Here is a 22,973-nt window from a genome sequence, read left to right as displayed (position 1 = left end):
GGAAACAAATGCAGGCATGTTCTGCTGCAACTGCCACTCTCTCCAGACCACAGCTCCTCACCAAACCCACCCCCTGAGAGGCTGAGGACAGAAGCAGGACCCTTCACAGACCACCATCACTGCTGGATGGTCACTTCCAGCCCTGACTGTCTGGGAGCTCCAGCCTCAGCTCTCACTTTCCTGGAGCAAGTGGGAGGATGAGGACAAGGAGGAACGAGGGTGCTGGCCTCCCAGGAACTGTCCCTGAGCCTCCACCCTGCAGTCCCGAAACTGCCCCTGAACCTCCGCCCTGCTGTCCCCAGAACTGTCACTGAGCCTCCACTGTGCTGTCTCTAGAGCCCAGAAAGCCCAGGGCTGGACAAACCCCACCCCTCACCTCTCCTCTGGCCCCTCCTCCCAGCCATCAACACTTTGGAATAGCCATCAAGCTCATTTTAATCTCTAGAAAGGTGCCTCAGGAAGGCACAGAGAGGTCACACCAGGTGGTCATGGTGCCTTACCTGTGTCCACTGGGCCCAGGCTGGCCCTTTAAGGGTATGAGGGCAGAACAGCTGAGAGACCACACCCCTCTTCTCAGAGAGGCCAGGGATAAAGAAAAGGAACAGTGGAAGGAGGAACCTGTGGCCAGGATGCTGAGGATAGAGGCTCCTCCCCACAGGCACTGAGCAGAGGGGTTGAAGGGGAGCCTACAGCCTCCATCCAGACAGGACCTCTGACCACTGCTAGGGGCCCCTTCTCAGGAGGTTCAGTCACAGACAAGGGCTCCAGAGACCTCAGTCCATTTTCCCAAAATGGACATGATGCATTTGGCAAGTCAGGGACCTAGAATGTCCAGGACCGAGGCTTGCTGAGGACGGAAGGGAAAACCATGCCCTGGAGGTCCTCATGCAGCCCAGGCCTCTGGCAGTGGCCAGCCAGCACCCAGGCAACTCCTTGCTGGGTCTCAAGGCCCTGATGGTCACAGGAAAGACCACAAGCCAGGGCTGGGATGGGCCCAGGGCTCTGCGTGTTCCCTGGGAGGGCTGAGAGGTGCCATCCCCCATAGCAACCCAAAGTACAGTAGTCACTGCTGCTGCTGCTGCTGCCCTCTGAGTCTGGGGGAGCTGACCCAGTGGGGGACGTGGGGTCCCAGTCCTCCTGTGGCAGATAGGCAAGCATCTGTGCCCTCCACTCCGTACACCCTGCTGGCAGCACATTCTCTGAGCTCAGGTTCCCTGCAAGCCTGGTCCCAGTGCCCTCCTCTTCCTCCTCCAGGGCCACAGATTTCCAAGGATGCACTGGGCCACAGGTTAGCAGTGCAATGGCCTCCTGGATGCAGGGCTCCGAGGCTCCTCGTGGGGCGCCAGCACAGTCCTGGCTCAGCAGCACACCGGCCCTGTGGGCCCCCATCCAAGTCTGGAACAGAGTGAGGGAGGAGGGAAGGGCTCAGGCAGCATGTTCAGAGCTCATCCGGGGAGCAGCTGCCTCCTTTCTGGAAAACCTAGTCTCCCTCCTCCTCCAGAAAGCCCTCCTGAGGTTTCCCTGGGAGGGCTGAGAGGTGCCATTCCCCATAGCAGCCCAAAGTACACCCAGAGGCCAAGCATCACCTGTGTCTTGGACATTCTGTCTTTCCTCCATGTGCCAGCCCAACCTCAACATGGGACCCTGAGTCCCTTCAGGCCCCTCATCGCTCCCCCAGCACAGGGCCTGGTGTTCACAGCAGCTTGAAACAAGGTACAGATGGTGACATCTGCCCAGGACAGAGCCAACTCCTGACAGCATGTGCCTCAGGGCCTTTCAGCAGCTACAGAAACTGGGCACTCCCACCTGACATGCACACACACACACACACACACACACACACACAAAAGTCGCTGTCAAGACCGGTGACTTTCAAAGCACTAGGCTACAGCCAGCAGACCTGGATCCTTCTGTGGGGCCACAGGAGGCCCCCGCCTCCAAAAAGAAGCTATTCCCTTGGTATGACCAGGAGCCTCCATTCCATTCACCACACACACCACACCCTCCATCACTGCACTGCTCCCTGAAGACCAACCTATGGCACCAGATCCCCACCAGAGGGTCTAAATAACCCCTAGCAGGTGTCCTTGTTCTCTAGGGAAGGGTTGGTGCCTGCAACAGGATGACAGTCCCGGGGACAATCACAATCTGTGCCCTTCTCAGCCTTGTCCTCGGCTGCCCAGGCTCTTGACAGTCACACCTACCACCTTGGGGAACGGGGGAGACTCTGCTAAGAGCCAGGTGCCCGGTTTATGGTTCAAATTGAATATTTGGACAAAAATCTTGAAAACTAGCTCCTCACTGAGAGACAAAAGGATTTTTCTGCATAGTAAGCTGGAGCAGTAGTGTGGAGGGGGCATCCTTGCCACACAGGGCCCAGGGATGCCCTAGGGCACAGGGAGGGAAGATCCTGGAGAAGAGGGGTCAGCTTGGCCCAGAACCCAGGGAGGGGCCCTCACTGCTTCTTGTCCTTTGTCCAAAGTGAGGAGTCTCAGGGGAAAAACCAGAGACCACTCACTGGAGTCCTCCCTCTCCTGCTCCTCCCACCCCCCTCCTCCCACCCCCCTGCTCCCTCTCCCGCTTCTCCCACCCAGGGGGCACGAACCGCCAGCCCAGCAGGGAGGGGAGGGCCTGATGCAACCCCCAAGTTGCTCACTGATTCTTGGGCTGTGGGGGCCCAACAGGGCCACAGAGGGGGAAGTGCAGAGCCCACTCCTCAGCTGTGGTGCCAGCATGAAATCTGCGAGAACCAGGGGACCAGGCAGAGCAGGAGCCCAGAGGCAGTGAGAGCCCCGAGGGCAGTGCACACACCACAGACCCTTCCCCACGGCCACAGGACAGACACATTCACAGAAGGAGGAGGCGAGGCACATGGTGGGTGCAGACAGCTGCAAACCAGAGGGGACAGAGATAAGTCATGAGACATTTGCATTTTTTCCATCGACAATGGAACTGGAGACATGAGAACAAAAAGAAATCAGCAATGGAAAATAAAGCTAGTTTTTCGCCATTTGAGACACGCGTATAAACTGAAATTCACTGAATATACAGAAAAGGCTCCAAGCACTGACAAGCCTCCCTTACTGGCCACCAACCCTCATGAAAGCCAACATCCCGGGCAGGCCAGAGCTCTGGGCAACCCCTGCCCCCCACGCCCTGCCATGGTCTCTGCACACACCTGGAAGTTCCCATTGTGCACACTGTAGAGGGGCCGGAAGAACGCCGCTGGAGAGGGCACGTTCTGGTAGAAGATTCTCTTCACCCTGAGGCCAGCAGAGGCCAGTCAGAGGCCTGTGGGGACCCACGTGGCCTGAGGTGGCCTGAGGTCACTGCAGAGGCTGAGCTTCCTTCCATCAGCAGGAGGCCCGCCCACCTTGTCCCTGCCACTGCCTCTCTCCCGTCTCATCACATTCCAACCCACTCTCAGGGTAGGACCCAACTGGGCCTCCTTGCTTAACGGCCTCACAGAACTGATTTATACTGAGGCAGGCATCCTTTACAGCGTGAGCTGCTATGGTGGGTTCAGAATGGGGAGTTACCAGCCGGGTCCTCAGCCCACAGAGGGAGCCAGCACCTGCAGGAACCCCGTCTTTGCCATCAGCAGAAGGTCTGTGGCTCCCACTCCACCCAGTGTCTCCTTGAGCACCAGACTTGCTGCCAAGGATCCACTGACCCTCCCACAAGGATGTCACCTGGGGCTCCAACCCAACAGGTGCAAATAGACCTCCCCAACCTCCCCGCAAGGGTGTCCCCCATTTCCCCACCTCAGGGGTCACCACTCGTATCTCATCCACCCACATGTCCCCTCTGTTTCTCCTCCTAAAACCCCGCAATTCCTTCAGATTTGCTCTGTCTCCGCTTCTTTCACTGGCTCATGCTGAATCATCTGCCTGTGGGCACCCCACTGGCCCCCATTGGCCTCCAGCAGGTCCCCTGTGTCCCCTTGTCCCAGCAATCTATTCCTCAAAACATAAACTAGGTCGTATCACACAGTTTCACACTTTCCTTTGCTCCAAGGAGAAGCCAAGCACCCTCCCGCTTAGCCCTACCCAACACCCACTCCCCACACCCTCTTCCTCACATCTGCTGCCTGACATGGCCCCTGCACTCCTTCTTGTAACCTGACATGCGGTGCATGAGGCATGACGGTTTATTTAAAGAGAGTCCTTGTCTATCTTGTTCTCTAAGGCATCTGCCAGGGTGAGAACAGGGTCCTGAGCACACCAGATGACCCAACTGTCCTTTCGTAGACTGTGTGAACAGATGAACAAACCAAGCCCCTCCAGAGGCAGAAGACTAGGATCTGGGCTCTTGATCTCGGTGACTCTGGGTCTGGTCGGGACCACACTGCCCTTGTCTTCGGCCTCTGCCACAGATCCCCCTTCCCTTCTCTCCCCTGGCAACTTGTGAACCCTCTTCTGGCCCAGGGTGGAGACTTGAAAAGCCCACCCCATCCGGGACCAGACAGTGGAGAGGGGAGGGGAGGAACCAGACAAGGGTGGCCCTTGACTCCCCACGAACCACACACTCACACATGCACACAGTGACACATCTGCACACACACACTAACACATGTACACTATTACCCACTCACACATGTACACACAAACACACACACACACACACACACACACATCAGCTACCTACCTGGGTGAAAGCTTGAACAGGAGGTAAGTCAGGCCAATCAGCAGGAGGAAGACGGACACAGCGACAAGGGTGTTGTCTGGCTGCCCCCAGGGTGGGATCAGAGGGCCTGTGGGCAGGAAAGGCCCAGGGCTGTGAGCAGCCTCAGTGCCAGGAGGCTCCCCACAAACCTATATGGCAAGGGTGCGCCCTTTAGTGCCCTGGGCTAAAGTGGAAGGTTTGTGATGGGCCTTGGAGGTTTGTGTCACCTGCTGAAGGACCTTGGCAGGTGTTTGTTTCCGCCGTATAGACCTCAGACCTTCAGAAGAAGGGGATCAACTGGGGCATGGCTGCCTTAGGGAGGGGCTTCCAGGAGTGTGAAAGGGTGCGGGGAGTGAAGTGAACAGGGGAGAAGACGCCCAGCCCAGACTCTGGAAGTGCAGCAGCCACAGCAGCGCCCACCTTGTCTCTGGGGAGCCTGGAAGCACACAGGCTGGCTCCACTCACTCCACTGGCCTGTGTAACGCTCCTCCTCTGCCACGTCATCCTCCAATGTGGCCATCCGGACACGCAGCCTGGCCTCAAGGATAAAGCCAGGGTCCAGCTCAAAGGCTTCAAGTACGAGCCAGGTCACCCCGACAATGTGATCCCTGTGCTGGGCCCGCTGTGGGGGTGGGGGCAGTTAGCAGGTGCTGAAGGTGGGGCTGGGTGCCTCAGCCCTTGAGAATACACACATGCATTATATGCTCATATAACACACACACGAACACACCTGTGTTAACACACAGGCACACTCACCACATTCATGTGCACACACACACAGAGAAGGCACACTCACACTCACACACAGATACAGCTGCGTTTGCCCACCAATACACATATGCACACACAGGCAAACATGTCTACAGGCACACTTTCACACTCCTCACACTTGCATGCACACTCATATACACAAGCGTGCACAGAAGCAACTCACCACACTCACATACACACTCATACACATAGGCATACCCATGTGCACACTCACAGATACAAACACAAGGCACAGGCACACTCATATGTACACTTACATACAAACACATAAACACGGGTGCACAAATGTGAGTGTGCACACTTACATGTGTGCACACATAAACACATACATGCACACTCACACTTATGTGCACATACTCACAGAGACACAGGCACACTCACCCTACTCCCATACACACACACAAAGCATGCACATGTGCATGCCAGCATGTGTGTGTGCACACACACACTGCTCTAGTTCCTCCCCTCCTCATCACTATAAGTTGACATCTCCCTATGTAGAGTGGGGGGTCTGCCTTGGACTGCTGTTCCCAGGAGAGAGGCCCCCAGGGAAAGCCAGCCAAAGTGTTACCTCCCAGGCCTCTTCCTGCTTCTTGAAGGCCAATTCATAGTTGAGAAGTGTGGTCATTGGCTCCAAGGCAGGACTGATGCTCCAGGTCAGGATGCAGTGGCCAGAGCTGATGTTGCTCTGCAAGTCAGAGGGCGGGTCCAGCTTAACTGGAACAGAGTGAATCCACGTGAGGCCGAAGCCCCATGGGTCTGGGTGTGTCAGTCGGAATACACAAGACTGGGGCCTGAAAGATTCCCAAGGGGCATGGTCAAGGCCCTTTCAGACCAGGCACCTCACTGGGAGACTGGTCAAGAAAAGCCCCAGGCGGGACAGGACAGCAATGACTTCCTCTGGCCTCTGCAGCTAGACTAGGTGGTTTCCAAATCTTGCCCACTCACTGGGCCACAGGGGTCACAGGCTGCAGGGCCCTGCTCCCAACGCCCAAGCAGCCAGGATGTTCTTGCCAAGGGGCCCCGCCCCAGACCTATAGCCGCTGCTCACCATGTCTCCGGGGCAGGTACTCCGGGTCCACCAGGCTGACCTGCTCCCTTCCAGACACGCAGTGGTGGAAAGTGATGGTGAAATTGTCGGATGGCACGAGCACTGCCTCGGGTGGCAGCACTACGGTGCACTCACTGCCCTGCAAGATGCACTTATGTGTGCCGCCGGGAGCCTGGTTGCTGGAAAGGGCATGTGTCAGCACCACGGGGCTGCTACACTGTCCTGGCGTAGCTGCTTCAATCCTGGGGACCTCACCCTCATCCCTGTCCAGAGCACGGGAGGAGGGAAGGGCTCAGGCAGCATGTTTAGAACTCATCCTGGGAGCAGCTGCCTCCTTTCTGGCAAGCCTAGTCTCCCTCCTTTCCCGTGGAAAGCCATGTCTTTCCTCCATGTGCCAGCCCAACTTCAACGTGGGACCCTAAGTCCCTTCAGGCCCCTCACTGCTCCCCCAGCATGGCCCTCCACCCTCACCTGGTGAAGAGAAGCCAGGGGCTGGAGCCCTGGCCAAGCTCTGGGGCAGACCAGCGGCAATCGATCCTGAGAATGTTGTTGGTGAGGCAGGTGAAGTTTCCAGCCCTTGGCCCTGGAGACAGTGATCATTGGGAGCCCACAGTAAGTGCTTCAGGGCACAGTTGAGCTAGGGGGCTGGGGGGGATCTGACAGCTGACACCCTAGCAGGGCAGTCACCAGTGAATGATCCCAGAATCTGTCCAGGGAAGCACTGGGAGGCCTGGGAAATGATGGGTGCTGACTCCTGGTACACGGGCAAGTCAGACCCGGAGAGGCATCAAGAAGGTGAAGGAAGGGAGACTAGGGTCGGTCCAGGGACTGAAGGTAGGGAGGTAAAGGTAGGGAGACTAGAGACTGAGGCCCAGGCTGACTCTTAGAGGACATGCCCCAGCACAGTTTGAGCCAAATCTTTCCCTAGGGACTTGACATTGGACAACCCAGTCCCCCAAACATGCCCCAGTTCTCCCCCCACCTCATACAAACACTAGTACCCAGCCCTCACCTCGTCCTTCCTCTGTGACACAGACTCCCAAGCAGACACAGGTGCAGACGCAGGTGCAGGCCAGGAGCCAGGTGCCCATGTCTCGCCTCAGGGCTTCACTCTCCAAGGTCCAGCCTGCAAGGGACTGGGCTGAGGGCCTGTGCAAATCATCCCTCCCTAGAGGGGTGCACCCCATGAATTGCTCCCCAGCAGAGTGGTCAGTGGGTCCCCACCTGCACTCACACTGTGTCCAGTGTCCTGGCACCACTGCCCAGGCTTTACTGATAAGGAACTGTAGCTCAGAAAGGACATTTGACCTAGCCAAAGACTCATGGCTGCAGGGTATAAGGAGCACCCTCAAACTTAGATCCTGGACTCTGACTCAGCTTGGTCTCCACATTTGCCAAGAAGACTCCTCTCTGGGATGGGCATCCTTTGCCAGCCCATCCCCCATCCCTGGGCCCAGGCCCCATCCTGCCGGGGAGTCAGGGTTGGGGGAACTGATCACTACCAACAACCACCACAAGTGCATTTTCTACTTTAATTCTCACAACAGCTCCACGAGGGAGAAGCACTGTCCCGGTTCACAGGCAAGGAACTGAGTCCCAAGGAGGGGAAATGACTTGCCCAGGGTCACACAGACAAACTCCATGCAATTTTTTTTTTTTTTTTTGAGACAGAGTCTTCCTCTATTGCCCAGGCAGGAGTGCAGTGGTGCAATCTTGGCTCACTGCAACCTCCGCCTCCTGGGCTCAAGGGATTCTCCTGCCTCAGCCTCCCAAGTAGCTGGGATTACAGGCATCCGCCGCCATGTCCAGCTAATTTTTTTTTTTTTTTTGTATTTTTAGTAGAGACGGGGTTTCACTATGTTGGCCAGGCTAGTCTTGAACTCCTGACTTCAAGGGATCCACCTGCCTAGGCCTCCCAAAGTGTCGGGATTACAGGCATGAGCCATCACATCCGGCCTCTGCATTCTCTCTCCCTTTTGTCTTCTTAAAGACCCATCCAAGTGGTCTGCCCCAGAAAGGTGGATGAGGGTGGCAGCAGAGTATCCATGCAACTTCCTGAACTCTGTCGCACCCCTGTTCCAAGGTACCTGCAAAGGAGAGCACCACCAGAAGGGCAAAGTCCCCCAATGCTGGAGTGTGAGGCCTGAGTCCCAGGATCCCTGGGGGAGCCAGAGGTTGGCCAGAGATGAGGGGCTGGGTGTCAGGAAGTGCTTGGGTGTGGGAAGGCCACTGATGCCCTATCACCCCATTTGCAGCTCCAGATGGTACACAGATAGCCCCTAGGCAGGAAGCAGGGCCAGCCTGGTTATACAAGACTGATTACTGATAAGGAGGAGGAAAAAACCAGACATGCACGCAGACTACAGCATGCATGCCCTTAAGGAACCCGCACACCTCAACGGGCAGCAGGCACTACTCTAACCCCACCCCGCCCCACTACAGGTACTCATAGGACAGTCCCCTGTTGAGACTGATGATCAGGAAGCCTCACCCTTCCCTAGAATGGAGCGTGCAGCCTGGCCCCACCGGCCGCAGCATGAGACACCGTGGCAAGTTCTCTGCAGCAGTGTCTGTGCCTTCTCGCAGCAGTTACTGGAAAGGTGGGAATGGGGAGGACAGTCAGCCTGCTCTTGGGATATGTGAAGGCAGGGTTGGAGTGACCACCAGGGCCTGGGGAAGCCCAGGCACAACAGCCACAGCTGAGAGCTGACCCAGGCCCCAGGATGGACAACCGCTGCCCCAGCAGTGGAGAAACACCCACATCTGTGTAGAACCAGTCCAGGCCAGCCACAAGCTAACCCAAGAGCAGATGGCTTGAGAGCAGGGAGTGGGGTGGCTCCAAGTTCAGCAGGCCTCGTTTCTAGACAGGGAAGGGGGATGGTAGGGCAGGATCCACATGTGACACCTGAGAGCTTCAAAGTAGGACTGGAGAGTTGGGTACAGTGACAAGGGAGTATGGCCATCTGAGGGGAAGGTCTCTGCTTTTCCTCTGCACTGAAAATGCACAGCTGTACCTGGTAAGCTGAGCAGGGCAAGGTCACCACCCTCCTACAGATGAGAAAACTGAGGCTCGGAGACCTGGGACCTGCCAAATACCTGACTCCTGACACCTCTGTTCTTGGCCCATTCCCACCGGCTTCCACATAAGCCTGTGAACTTCCCGAGGGCAGTGCCTCCGAGGTGCCCCTCAGCACATGCCCCAACAGAAGGCACCACAATGTTTTATAACCCCCATCCTCGACCACAGGGCCAGGCAGTCAGGGCAGGTGCACATACCCCTACTTGCATGCTCCCTGCTCCTGGATGTCACCAGGGAGGTCTCACCACAGCTCAGACAACACCAGGTCACAGGAAGATTGTGAGAGCAGGAAGGGAAACCAATGTGCCACCTGGGACAGAGCTGCCTCTGACACCCCCACTCCTGCTGGGGAGCCTGGCTGACATCAATGCCCAGCACAGCCTATCCCGCATTGAGTCTGTGGACATAGCCTTCAGCCCATGATCACTTTGGTCCCTTCTCAGAGCCCCACCTGTTCCATGGCCTCAGTGTCAAAGTCTGGCCCAGATGCCTACTGGGCCTTATAGCCTGGCTGCCCCCCTTCCCTGTGGGCTGTCCTGCAGCTGGAGCCCTGCCTCAGATCTCAGGGTCTGCCACACCCACAGGAAGGTCTTTAGACAGACTCAGCCCTGCACCTTTCCTGGCCCTCATGCCCTGAACACTCACCTAACACCAGGAAGAATCTTAACCCACAGCAGGCCACCATCATGGAGGCTGTCCAGGCAGCCCTGAGCATCTCTGTGCCTCGAAGCACACTCTTCAAGTTGCCCTCACACCGGCTACTGCGTACTTACTGTTACACAGAGACTATTACGCATATATATGCATATATTATGCGCATATATATATATATATATATATATATATATATATATATATATCTCGCTCTGTTGCCCAGGCTGGAGCACAGTGGCGTGATCTCAGCTCACTGCAACCTCTGCCTCCCGAGTTCAAGTGATCCTACTGCTTCAGCCTCCCAAGTAGCTGGGATTACAAGCATGAGTCACCACGCCTGGCTAATTTTTGTATTTTTAGTAGAGGCAGGGTTTCACCATGTTGGTCAGGCTAGTCTCGTACTCCTGGCCTCAAGTGACCCACCCGCTTCGGCCTCCCAAAGTGCTGGGATGACAGGCATAAGCCAATATGTCTGGTCATATTTTGTCTTTTTTAATGGGGACAGGGAAGGGTATCCCGGTTCTTCTGGACCATTCAGGAGGCTGGCAGCCATAGAGGTGGATAGGATGGAAGTTACTATTGAAGTGAACACTTGTCCAGCAAGGTCTTCTGTCTGCTGGGGGAAGAGGAAGAAATGCAGACCTTGGTATCCCAGAAGCAGCTGGAGCCTGGGGACATGGAGGCTCTGCTAGAAAATGGGTCTGGAAATGGGAGCAGGGGCCAGCTCCTCTCTGGACCACATGAGGACTTCCTTCAGCACAGTGGGAATCCCCAATGCTGTTGGGCACAGAGTGTGTGGAGGTGCCGACAGGGGTGGGGATGGGGATGGGCAGGAGGCAGGAGGGATGGGGTCAGAAAGGCCAGCTGGAGGCAAGTACAGAGACAACAGACACCTCATCCAGAAGGTGCAGGGAAGGCAGGGTGGGAGAGAGATGGCACCAAGAGGCATTTTCCACACACTTTCAGAAAAGAGGATGGGGGGCGGTGCTGCATCCATGAGGTAGATGTCTGTGGGAACGCTGGGCCACAGCTCAGGAAGAAGTCAGGGCTGGACTCGGCACTGCAGAGGTGTTGTTGGGTGGACAAGGGCACAGACCCAGGGCAGAGGGGAGCAGGCGAGGGTGGGTGTGAGAAGCAGAGAGGCATGGAGGAGACCCCTGCTGCTCTGCTTCCCACTGTACCCTCTGCCAGCTTCCCTCCCCATCACAGGTATGGTCTTTCATGAGGCCTTCCCCCAGTCCCCTAGTAGGCATCCCCAGCCGGATGGAATCCCTGAGCCTGAGCAACTCTCGTTCTGCACAGTCCTGAACTGACAGGGCCCAGGGGTTGGGCAGTGGCCGTGGGCCAAGGCTGGAGTAAGGGTATTGATACAATTCTCTGGGAGTCTGGAGGCGAGATGGGAAAATGATGTCCGTGCTCTTCCTGCCCAACACGCCCCTCCCACAGCCTTGCTGCCCCACTGCAGTTGAAGGTCATCACTGTGTGGTGTCCCTACATGAGGCTCCTTAAGGCAAGACCCTGTTTGATCATGTTGCATCCCCTGCACCCATCTCAACTGTTTGATAAATGTTTTCCACTCCCCCTACAGAGGCTGCCCTTGCTTCTGGATGGTATTCATGTTGTGGGTACCCAGGAGCGGGGCTCTGGGATGCTACTTGAAGACACGCTGAGAGGATACCCACTCTTGATACTAATCTACCTCGTGTAGCTAAGCTCTGGAAAGAAGGTGAGCCCAGAACAGCATAAATCAAAGGAAGATAAAATGGGGGCCTAGACCTCAGCTCCACCCCGTGGCCCTCACAACTGAGGTCCAAGTATGCCCATTTTCACCCAACAAAGGCACCCCCACAAAGGTCAGTTCAATCATTGAGGAAGCAGAGTTCCTTCCACACTGGCCACAGCAGAACCCATGACCCTTACAGGACTGGAAATTAGTTTGTAATCCTTGAGTTCAGCACTGCAAATTTTGCCATCTCTAAGAGATACCCAAGGCCAGGACACTAGAGGAGGTAAAGCTAGGGTGGTGTTCTCAAACACCACGCTTCCACAGTGGCTCCCTGGGCCCAGGTATGGAGGGCCACTTGTCCCTCTCTGCCTTCTGAATTTCAAGCTGACTTGAGAGGTCGGGAAGCCCAAAGCACAGACTCACCTTTCCAGATGCATCTGCCCAGTCCCATCACAAGTCTGAGGCATCCCCAACCTGGAGGTGATTTGTCACCCAACTGTCTCTGGGTGCACAGCAAAGACCCTCAGCCTGATTCAGGAGATAACTGCAGCAGTTGGTGACGTGAGCCTTGCACGACAGGTTCACACAGGCCGCCCACATCTGAAACCACAAACGCATTACAGAGCTGCTCTCCCGAACAGAGCTGAGAATGTCTGTCAGCACTAATCTTGTAAGTCAGGGAACTGTGAGACATGACAACCTTACAGTCCCCATGACAATGAGAACTGCCAGACATGGACTTCAGTGATTTGTCTACTGACTGGCAAGTGAGTGTCCACTGTGTTCTTCCCAAGAAACACCACTGAGATGCATTAAACTGACCCCAGGAGGCAAGGACCTGTGCAGGTGCAGAGCAGTGCTCTTGTCCCCTTCTATACTTTGCCAAAACCAGAGGTGTAGGTTCTCCTTCCACCAGCTAAAGCAACCTGTGAGCATCAGGGGTGGGGAGAGTATTAAACATAAAAGTAATGCAGACTCAGTTGAAGAAAAGCAATACAAAAGAAAAATTATTTAACAGGGTCCCCTTTCACCTCCCCCCAGAAGTAGTCACTGTGAGTAGTTAGGCACAAGTCCATGCAGACACTTCTGTTTCTTGGGGGTTTTGTTTATTTGTTTTCTTTTCTTTTTTGAGATGAAGTCTTGCTCTGTCACCAGGCTGGAGTGCAGTGGCGCGATCTCGGCTCACTGCAACCTCCACCTCCTGGGTTCAAGCAATTCCCCTGCCTCAGCCTCCTGAGTAGCTGGACTACAGGAATGCGCCACCATAACCAGCTAATTTTTTGTATTTTAGTAGAGATGGGGTTTCACCATGTTGGCCAGGATGGTCTTGATCTCCTGAACTCGTGATCCTCCTGCCTCGGCCTCCCAAAGTGCTGGGATTACAGGCATGAGCCACCTTGCACCCAGTCTTTTTTTTTTTTTTTTTTGACCAACTCTCACTCTGTCGCCCAGGTGGGAGTGCAGTGGTGCGATCTCGGCTCACTGCAACCTTGGCCTCCCGGGTTCAAATGATTCTCCTGCCTCAGCTCCCAAGTAGCTGGGATTACAGCCACCTGACACCAAGTCCAGCTAATTTTTTTGTATTTTTAGTAGAGATGGGGTTTCACCATGTTGACTAGACTGGTCTCGAACTCCTAACCTCAAGTGATCCACCCACCTCAGCCTCCCTAGGTGCTGGGATTACAGGTGTGAGCCACCACGCCCAGCCAGACACTTCTTAAGCTGAAACAAATGCTTATTTCTTAAAGACTCCTGCTGTGCTGCCACTTTGCAGCCTTCTTGTTCCCCTATGCTTTTGCACCATCTTTCTAGGTCAGCACATAAAACCTACCTCATACCTTTGATGGTAGTAGACACCACCGTTTAATAATCCCTGCAATGTCTAGGCCCAGTGCCTCACACCTGTAATCCCAGAACTTTAGGCAGCAGAGGCCAGAGGATCACTTGAGGATCCCAGGAGGTCAAGATTAGTCTGGGAAACAGAGTGACACCCTGTCTTTAAAAGAGAAACAGTAATAATCATAATTTCTGCAATGAACATTTGGATTGTTGCCTGTATATGCTATTTTATTTATTTTTATTTTCATTTCTTTAGACACAGAGTCTTGCTCTGTCACCCAGGCTGGGCTGGAGTGCAGTGACATGATCATAGCTCACTGCAGCCTCAGACTTCTGGGCTCAAGTATATATGCTATTTTAAATGAATTTAGTGAACAATTCTGGGCGTGGATCTTCAACCAACAGAGTGAGTCTTACTGTAGGATAAATTGCTAGGGGTGGAATTGTGGGGTCTCAGGGTTAGCATTTTAAAATATTGATAGATGCTGAGAAGTGGCCCTACATAAAAAGTGTTGCACAGACTTTTACTCTCACCAACAATGAAAGAATGCCAACAGTAAACGTTATCAGTCTTTTTCATCTTTGCCAATCTGATAGGCTAAGATATTTCAATGTGGTTCTAATTTGTACTTCCTTGAGTATTAGTCAAGATAAGCATCTTTTCATGTATTTATTACTTGTGTGTTCTTTGAGGTTGAATTTTAATCAGCTTGACTTATCTGCTACAAGCTTGTCTTATCTGCTACAAGCATATACTGTTCTACTCACTGGAGCCATCCCTGCACTGGTGTCCTTACCAAGAGAGCTTCTTCCTGTCAGGGTGCCTTCCATCTTGCTGAAGCCAGAATTTACCAATTCAAGACCAGCAGACCACACTACCCATATCATAACCTCAGAAGCAGAGACCACAAGGGCTGGATAGGGAGAAATTAAAAAAATTTTAAACACCCTCCAGAGAAATATAACAGAACACACAGTCTCAACAATGTATATCATTCACAATTTCTAAGATAAAAACAAAATTATCAGACGCATGAAGAAACAGAACTATTTTCTTAACCCATACTTAAGAGAAAAGATAATCAATGAAGATTGACTTCCAGGAATAAGTTGTTGGAATAGCAAAGGTTTTAAAGCAGATACTCTACGCTCAGATATATAAAGGAAAATATGCTCCCAATGAATAGATAGGCAATCTCAGAGGAGAAATAGAAACTATGCAAAAGAAACAATGCCAGGTGCGGTTCTATACAAAAGAATCAAGGCTGAGGCCGATGGATCCCTTGAGGTCAGGAGTTCGAGACCAGCCCAGCCAACATGGTGAAACCCTATCTCTACTAAAAATACACAAATTCGCTGGGCATAGTGGTGCACATTTGTAATCCCAGCTACCTGGGAGACTGAGGCAGGAGAATTGCTTGAACCCAGGAGGCAGAGGTTGCAGTGAGCCAAGATCATGCCACTGCACTCCGACGACCTGGCTGATGCAGAAAGACTCTGTCAAAAAAAAAAAAAAAAAAAAAGAAAAGAAAATATATAAGCAAAAAATACCTCTTAAGTAAAAATATATCTTAAATAAAAGGAATAGGCCAGGCATGATAGCTCATGCCTGTAATACCAGCACTTTGGGAGGCTGAGGTGGGTGGATTGTTTGAGCCTAGGAGTTCAAGACCACCCTGGGAATCATGGTGAAACTCCATTTCTACAAAAAAAAAAAAAAAAATACAAAAATTAGCTGGGCATTGTGGTGTGCACCTGTAGTCCCAGTAGGAGGCTGAGGTAGGAGGATCACCTGAGCCCGGGGAGGTTGAGGCTGCAGTAAGCCATGATCAGGCTACTGCACTCCAACTTGGGCAACAGAGTGAGACCCTGTCTCAAATAAATAAATAAATGGAATAAATTATAACAATGCATACAAGAAGAAACATTAACCTCTCTGAGCCTCAGTTTCCTTATCTGTAAGATGGATACAGAGAGGACTTGTTATATGTTAAACTACATAAATTGTCACAGCCCTATGAGGTAGAACAGAGGTCAGCAAACTACACGGGCCAAATCCAGCCTAGTTTTTAAAACTTGTGAGCTAAGAATGGTTTATACATTTGTATGGACCCAGCATGCTTCCAATGGTTTATACTCTTTTTTTTTTTGAGACAAGCTGGAGTGCAGTGATGCAATCATAGCTCACTGCAGCCTCAAACACCTGGGCTCAAGTGATCCTCCTGCCTCAGCCTCCTGAATAGCTAGGACTACAAGTGTGCACCACCACACTTGGCTAATTTTTTGCTTTTATTTTACAGAATGGGTCTCACTGTGTTGCCCAGGCTGGTCTTGAACTCCTAGCCTCAAGTGATCCCCCTGCCATGGTCTCCCAAAGTGCTGGAATTACAGGCATGAGTCACCACATTTGCCCATCTTAACCATTTTTAAGTGTACAGTTCAGTGATATTAACATATTAAGCACTATTATATTGTTGTGCAACCATCACCACCACCCATCTCCACAATCCTTTTCATCTTGTAAAACTGAAACTTTGTACCCTTAGCCAACAACTCTACATTCCCTCCTCCCCTCAACTTGACAACCACCTGTCAATCACCTTTCTGCTTTCTGTCTCTATGAATTTGACTATGCTAGGTACCTCATGTAAGTGGACTTATACAGTATTAATCTTTTTTTTTCCAAAGTGTTTTTTTTTTTTTTTTTTTTTTTTTTTTTTTTTTTTTTTTTTGAGACAAAGTCTCTCTCTGTCGTCCAGGCTGGAGTGCAGTGGCACGATCACGGCTCATTGCAAGCTCCACCTCCCAGGTCCAGGTGATTCTTGTGCCTCAGCCTCCCAAGTAGCTGGGATTACAGGCATTCGCCACCACACCCGGCTAATTTTTGTGTTTTTAGTAGAAACAGGGTTTCATCATGTTGGCCAGGCTGGTCTTGAACTCCTGGCCTCAAGAGATCTGCCCGCCTCAGTCCCCCAAAGTGCTGGTATTCAAGGTGTGAACCACCGCACTCGGCCTATAAAGTATTAATCTGTCTGTGATTGGATTATTTATATATAATCACCTCTGCTCTCTTCTGGTTACTATCTGTATGACATGTCTTTCCCTATCCTTTCACCTTCATCCTATTTGTGTCTTTAGATCTAAAGTGAGTCTCTTGTAGACAGTGTATACTTGGATGATTTAAATATGTTATTTATGTCTTTATTTTTTGAGACAATTCTTGCTCTGTTGCCCAGGCTGGAATGCAGTGGTGCAATCACAGCTCACTGACATCCTGGGCTCAAGTGATCCTCCCACCTCAGCCTTCTAAGTAGCTGGGACCACAGATAGGCACCATCATGCCTGGCTATTTTCTTCTTTTTGTATTTTTTGTAGAGACAGGGTTTTGCCACATTGCCCAGGTTTGGATCATTCTTTAAGTGGTACATTGACAAATTATAATTGTATATGTTTACGGAGTACAAAGTTATATTAGAATTTAGGAATATAAGGTGAAATGATTAAATCAAAGTAGTTAACATATCCATCACTTCATATACTTATTCTTTGTTGTGAGAACATTTACTCTTGGCAATTTTGAAATGTGCAATAAATTACATTTATGGCTGGGCAGGGAGGCTCACACCTGTAATCCCAACACTTTGGGAGGCCAAGGCAGGAGGATTACTTGAGGTGAGAAGTTCAAGGCCAGCCTGGTCAACACAGCAAGATCCCATCTCTTACAAGGTTAAAAATTAAAAAACAGTCAGGAGTGGTGGTACATGCCTATAGTCCTAGTTAGTAAAGAGGCTGAGGTGGGAGGATCTCTTGAGCTCATGAGTTCAACGTTACAGTAAGCTGTAATTGTGTCATTGTACTCCAAGTTCATGTTTGGGATAATTAATAAAGAAAAATAAAACTTCAGCGCTGAAGGAAAGGCAAATGGAACAATTGATTATTGCAATTTTATAAGAATTTACTGGACAGACTATTACCTTGCTGTATTCTCTAGCCCCATGCTAGCAGTTGCAAGGGATTTCAGGTTTAAACACTTATGTTTATGTAATCAATAGGTACCGTTAACTGACAAAAGTCCTAGTGTATATCTTGACAACCTACAGAAATATTTGCAAATATCTTTGTCTATACAATGGACATATTAGTAAAGTAAGCTTAGACATTTAAGCAGATGAATTATTAATATTTAAGTATTGAAAAGCAATGAGCAAGTGCGTATTCATATACCCATGAACCCAATGGCTCCCTCTGTCGCCTCCTGCTGGATGGCAAATTCTTAACCCATGGAGTCTGAGGGACAAACTGTCAACTTCATTTGAAACTGTAGTCCAGCAAGAAAGCCCTCGTATCAGAATTCATTTTTTTGGCAGTTATTTCCTTTTTTCATCCAAGGAAACCTGCTCCTCAGCAGTAATGTCAAGCTGGCCACACCTCAGGTGGAGTTAGTCAGGAATAAGTGACTAGCTGAAACCCTTAGCAAATTAAATTTATGTGCTAAAAATGCTCACACATATATTTACATGGGAATATATATAAATGTCAACTGAAATGCCAGCCCCACCTTGAAACTTGAAATCAAGAGGACCTAATCGTGTTCTATAAATGCGATGGGAACTCAACAGTATCTTAGTTCAGATCCGAGCTACTCCTGTAATCACTCTGTGCTCTTCGGTCATGGACTTGGATCACGGCCTCACCTAGCATTATATTATTTGTCTCTAACACAGGGTAAACTCTCCAAGGGCTTTATGATTAAGTAAGATGAATTCAGCAAACCTGAAAATATAGAGGCTATAGCATGCATGTGTTTTTTGAGGGAAGAGCATTAGGGACCAAAACCCATTGCACATTTGGTGATTATTTCTGAGGTGAATTTCAAGGTTCCATTTGGTGCTTTGCTGTCCAAATGTGAAAGCCCCTGGTTTATAAGAAAGAGCTATTTCTCCCATGACCTTGGGCTTTGGCCCCAAATATAAGTGGATTAATCAGGGCTCATGAAAGCTGCAACTCGGCTCCATGTTCTTTGAGGAACAAGTCCAAGACACTGAGAATTAAAAATCATACGAGATGAGTTTATTTCTGAGGTAAATTTATTTGATAAAAGTTACCATTATAACCACTTGTAAGTATATAATTCACTGGAATTTAGTGGGGCATTGTGCAACCATCTAGCTAGCTCCAGGGCATTTTCATTAGCTCAAAAGAAAACTCAGTGCCCATCAAGAAGGCTTTTAGTGGAGATGGGTTTTCACCATGTTGGCCAGGCTGGTCTCGAACTCCTGACCTCAGGTGATCCGTCTGCCTTGGCCTCCCAAAGTGCTGGGATTACAGGCATGTGCCAGCACACCTGACTGTCAATCCATGATATATCACATTTTGTTTATCCATTCTTCTCTTGATGGAAACTTGGGTGTTAACAGTTTTTGGCTATAGTGATTAATGGTGCTGTGACTATTTATGTACAAAATTTTGTTTAAACACCCATTTTTAACTCTTTGGGAATACAGTAAGTCTCCACTTAATGTTGCTGATAGGTCCTTGGAAACTGCTACTTAAAGTGAAATTACATAGAATAAAACCAATTTTACCGTAGGATAATTGATATAAACAAGAGCTAAATTCCTCGGGGCATATTTCTGGGCAAAGAAACATCACCAAACTGCTAAATAAAAATTGAAACATTTCTTTTCTTTTCTTTTCTTTTTTTTTTTTTTTTTTTTTTTGAGATGGAGTCTTGCTCTTTTGTCCAGGCTGGAGAAGAGGGCCACTGTTCTCCAGACCTCCGAATGGTAGATCTACTGATGGCTTGCACCATGCACCTGGGAAAGCTGCAGGCACTCAACACCAGCCCATGAAAGCATCTGTGGGGGCTGCATTCTGCGGAACCTCAGGGGAAGAGCTGCCCAAGGCCTTGGGAGCCCATCCATTGCATCAGTGTGACCTGGATGTGAGACATGGAGTCAAAAGAGATCATTGTGAAGCTTTAAGATTTAATGACTGCCCTGCTGGGTTTCAGACTTGCATGGGGCCTGTAGCCCCTTTGTTTTGGCCAATTTCTCCCATTTGGAATGGAACATATACCCAATGCCTGCACCCCCATTGTATCTTGAAGTAACTAACTTGTTTTTTATTTTAGAGGCTCATAGGTAAAAGGTACTTACTCTGTTTCAAATGAGACTGTACTGTGGATTTTGAGTTAATGCTGAAATGAGTTAAGACTTTAGGGGACTATTGGGAAGGCATGATTAGATTTGAAATGTGAGAAGAACATGAAATTTGAAAGAGACCAGGGAGGAATGATATGATTTGGCTCTGTCCCCACCCAAATCTCATGTCAAATTGTAATCCCCATGTGTCAGGGAAGGATCTGGTGGGAGGTGATTGGATCACGGGGGCAGATTTCCTCCATGTTGTTCTTGTGATAGTGAGTTCTCACAAGATCTAATAGTTTGAAAGTGTGGCCCTTCCCGATTTGCTCTTTCTCCTGCCACTGTGTAAGATGTACCTGGTTTCTCCTTCACCTTCCACCATGATTGTAAGTTTCCTGAGGCCTCCCCAGCTGTGTGGAGCTGTGCATCAATTAAATCTCTTTTTTTATAAATTACCCAGCCTCAGGTAGTTCTTTACAGCAGTGTGAAAATGAACTAATGCAATACCCATGAGGAAAATGAAGGACTAGCACATTGGGCCTTAATAAACATTTAAAGCTGAATAACTGGCCCCCATATCTATAAGGAACATTATCTCTGGTTCAGTCGCAATCAGATTTGCCTGAGGCTCATCCATACAGATGGAAAAGATAGGAGTCTGGAGGGCCTCAATGCCCCATCAGTCATCTAGAGGATGACTTTCAGAGGCTTGATCATAATCCAGGAATAGAGTTAGAGGTTCTTGTCCTTGCCTTTGCCCTTGTCCTTATCCTGCAGGACCCCCCTGTGAGATAGGTTGATGAGGTCGTGGCTGTAACAGCCTAGAAGGAAGAGGTGGTCCCCTCATGACAGAGAGAGGGACACTTACTCTTCTAATGATCCTCTTGTTTGCAATGAGGACAAGGTCCTGGGGGGTGGCTTGTAATTCGGAGGTTTGGGATATTCTCTACTCTATGGTCCTGGATTCCTGCAGTGATTATAGGCCCCCATTCTGTTACTATTATAGGGATGAGTCTTGGGTTTATTAGCTAACAAAAAATAATATGCCAATGCCATTGCTATGTAATTCGCTTGGCGATGGCATTTTTCCTCCTCCAATTGAGCCTTTTTTATTTTTGAGGTTTCCTCCCAGTCGTTGAAAACCTTAAAGGCTATATTTAATAAACTAGGAAAGGGACTATGTGGGCCTTGCTCTAATTTTTGGAGTTTTTGTCTGATGTCTGGGGAAGCCTGACCTATAAGCTGTACAGCCAGAATGGATTGGCCCTCAGGGCTTCCAGGGTCTGAATATGTATATTTATGCATTGCCTCCACCAGTCCAGCTTGGAAAAGGGTGGAGTTCTCAGATGGTTCCTGAGTGATTTCTCATAACTTAGAAAAATTAACAGGTTTTATCACAGCCTTTTTCATTCCTTCCAACAAGCACGTTATTATATAATCTTATCTGCCTCACGTTTGTTTGTGACTGGTATTGCCAATTGGGTTCTCTGTCGATGACAGCTTCTGCCCAAACTCTTTTATCATTAGGATTATGAGCATGAGCTTTATTTGTTTATGCTTGAGCTAAAGACCATATGTGTGATTTTTCTTTGTGGGAATGGCGTGAATATGTCTTGTCAGGTTAAATCAAAGGAGTTCTTGAGTGAACTTAGAGGGATCCTGGCTAAATCAACCCAATGTGGGTTAAATTTGTGAAAGATCAGACATTGGAAGAGGGACATGAACTCGAACTGTTCACAAATCTCTATTTGCCATCTTGTGGAGAGGCAAAACATATTTGGGATTTTTGGAGGAATCTAAGAGTTGCATATGTGACTCCCGAGTGAGCATGTGAGGGGGATAAAGTATCTGGTTACGGGAAGGGTTGATTGGGGGATGGAGCAGATGGAGAGGTTGTAGGTGAAGCAGGAGCAGGCCAAGGAGAGTGTGGTATGCAAAAAGAAGAATCGTCTAAGACATCAGAATCAGGGAGAGAGGAAGTTCCTTGGAAGTATAGGGAAAAGAAAGAGAGACCAGACGGTTACTGTGTCTATGTAGAAAGTGAAGACATAAGAAATTCCATTTTGATCTGTACCTTAAACAATTGCTTTGCTGAGATGTTGTTAATTTGTAACTTTGCCCCAGCCACTTCGCCCCAACCTTGTGCTCACAGAAACATGTGTTGTATGGAATCAAGGTTTAAGGGATCCAGGGCTGTGCAGGACGTGCCTTGTTAACAAAATGTTTACAGGCAGTATGCTTGGGAAAAGTCATCGCCATTCTCCAGTCTCAATAAATCAGGGACACAATGCACTGCGAAAAGCTGCAGGGACCTCGGCCTTGGAAAGCTGGGTATTGTCCAAGGTTTCTCCCCATGTGATAGTCTGAAATATGGCCTCGTGGGATGAGAAAGACCTGACCATCCCCCAGCCCAACACCCGTAAAGGGTCTGTGCTGAGGTGGATTAGTAAAAGAGGAAAGCCTCTTGCAGTTGAGATAGAGGAAGGCCACTGTCTCTTGCCTGCCCCTGGGAACTGAATGTCTTGGTATAAAACCCAATTGTACATTTGTTCAATTCTGAGACAGGAGAAAACTACCCTATGGCAGGAGGTGAGACATGTTGGCAGCAATACTGCTTTTTTATTTTTTACTCCACTGAGATGTTTGGGCGGAGAGAAACATAAATCTGGCCTACGTGCACATCCAGGCATAGCACCTCCCCTTGAACTTAATTGTGACACAGATTCCTTTGCTCACATGTTTTCTTGCTGACCTTCTCCCTATTATCACCCTGCTCTCCTACCGCATTCCTCTTGCTGAGATAATGAAAATAATAATCAATAAAAACTGAGAGAATTCAAAGACCGGTGCCTGTGCAGGTCCTTGGTATGCTGACTGCTGGTCTCCTGGGCCCACTGTTGTTTCTCTGTATGTTGTCTCTATGTCTTATTTACTTTCTCAGTCTCTCGTCCCACCTGATGAAATATACCCACAGGTGTAGAGGGGCAGGCCACCCCTTCAGGAAGCATACATGATAATTTTTATTTGGGGGTTTGGGGATAA

The 22,973-nt window shown here is 50.0% G+C and overlaps 1 protein-coding gene and 1 pseudogene across 1 annotated transcript; one reads left to right on the top strand and one right to left on the bottom strand.

Moving 5' to 3' along the window:
* Positions 1-415: 415 nt before the first annotated feature.
* On the bottom strand, positions 416-12,576 carry IL9R (interleukin 9 receptor). Its single transcript, XM_050775239.1, has 9 exons — positions 12,370-12,576; positions 7,500-7,613; positions 6,959-7,070; positions 6,488-6,666; positions 6,008-6,153; positions 5,086-5,287; positions 4,648-4,753; positions 3,179-3,263; positions 416-1,395 (listed from the first exon to the last, which is right to left on the bottom strand). The coding sequence occupies exons 1-9, from the start codon at positions 12,395-12,397 to the stop codon at positions 823-825; spliced, it is 1,545 nt and encodes a 514-aa protein (XP_050631196.1). The 5' UTR covers positions 12,398-12,576; the 3' UTR covers positions 416-822.
* A 9,575-nt stretch (positions 12,577-22,151) lies between these two features.
* On the top strand, positions 22,152-22,761 carry LOC126945943 (uncharacterized; annotated as a pseudogene).
* Positions 22,762-22,973: the final 212 nt, after the last annotated feature.

This window comes from Macaca thibetana, chromosome X (genome assembly GCF_024542745.1).
Source record: "Macaca thibetana thibetana isolate TM-01 chromosome X, ASM2454274v1, whole genome shotgun sequence".
Classification (NCBI taxonomy): domain Eukaryota; kingdom Metazoa; phylum Chordata; class Mammalia; order Primates; family Cercopithecidae; genus Macaca; species Macaca thibetana.
Note: the sequence above shows the minus strand (reverse complement) of the source record. Positions and strands in the feature narration are given on the sequence as shown.

Excerpts from the sequence above, each read along its gene's own strand:
- IL9R (XM_050775239.1), bottom strand. The coding sequence starts at position 12,397 with ATGGGACTGGGCAGATGCATCTGGAAAG. Across the intron at positions 6,667-6,958 it reads CCCTGGCTTCTCTTCACCAG|CAACCAGGCTCCCGGCGGCA; the intron begins GTGAGGGTGGAG and ends TGCCCTTTCCAG. Across the intron at positions 6,154-6,487 it reads GTACCTGCCCCGGAGACATG|TTAAGCTGGACCCGCCCTCT; the intron begins GTGAGCAGCGGC and ends ACTCTGTTCCAG.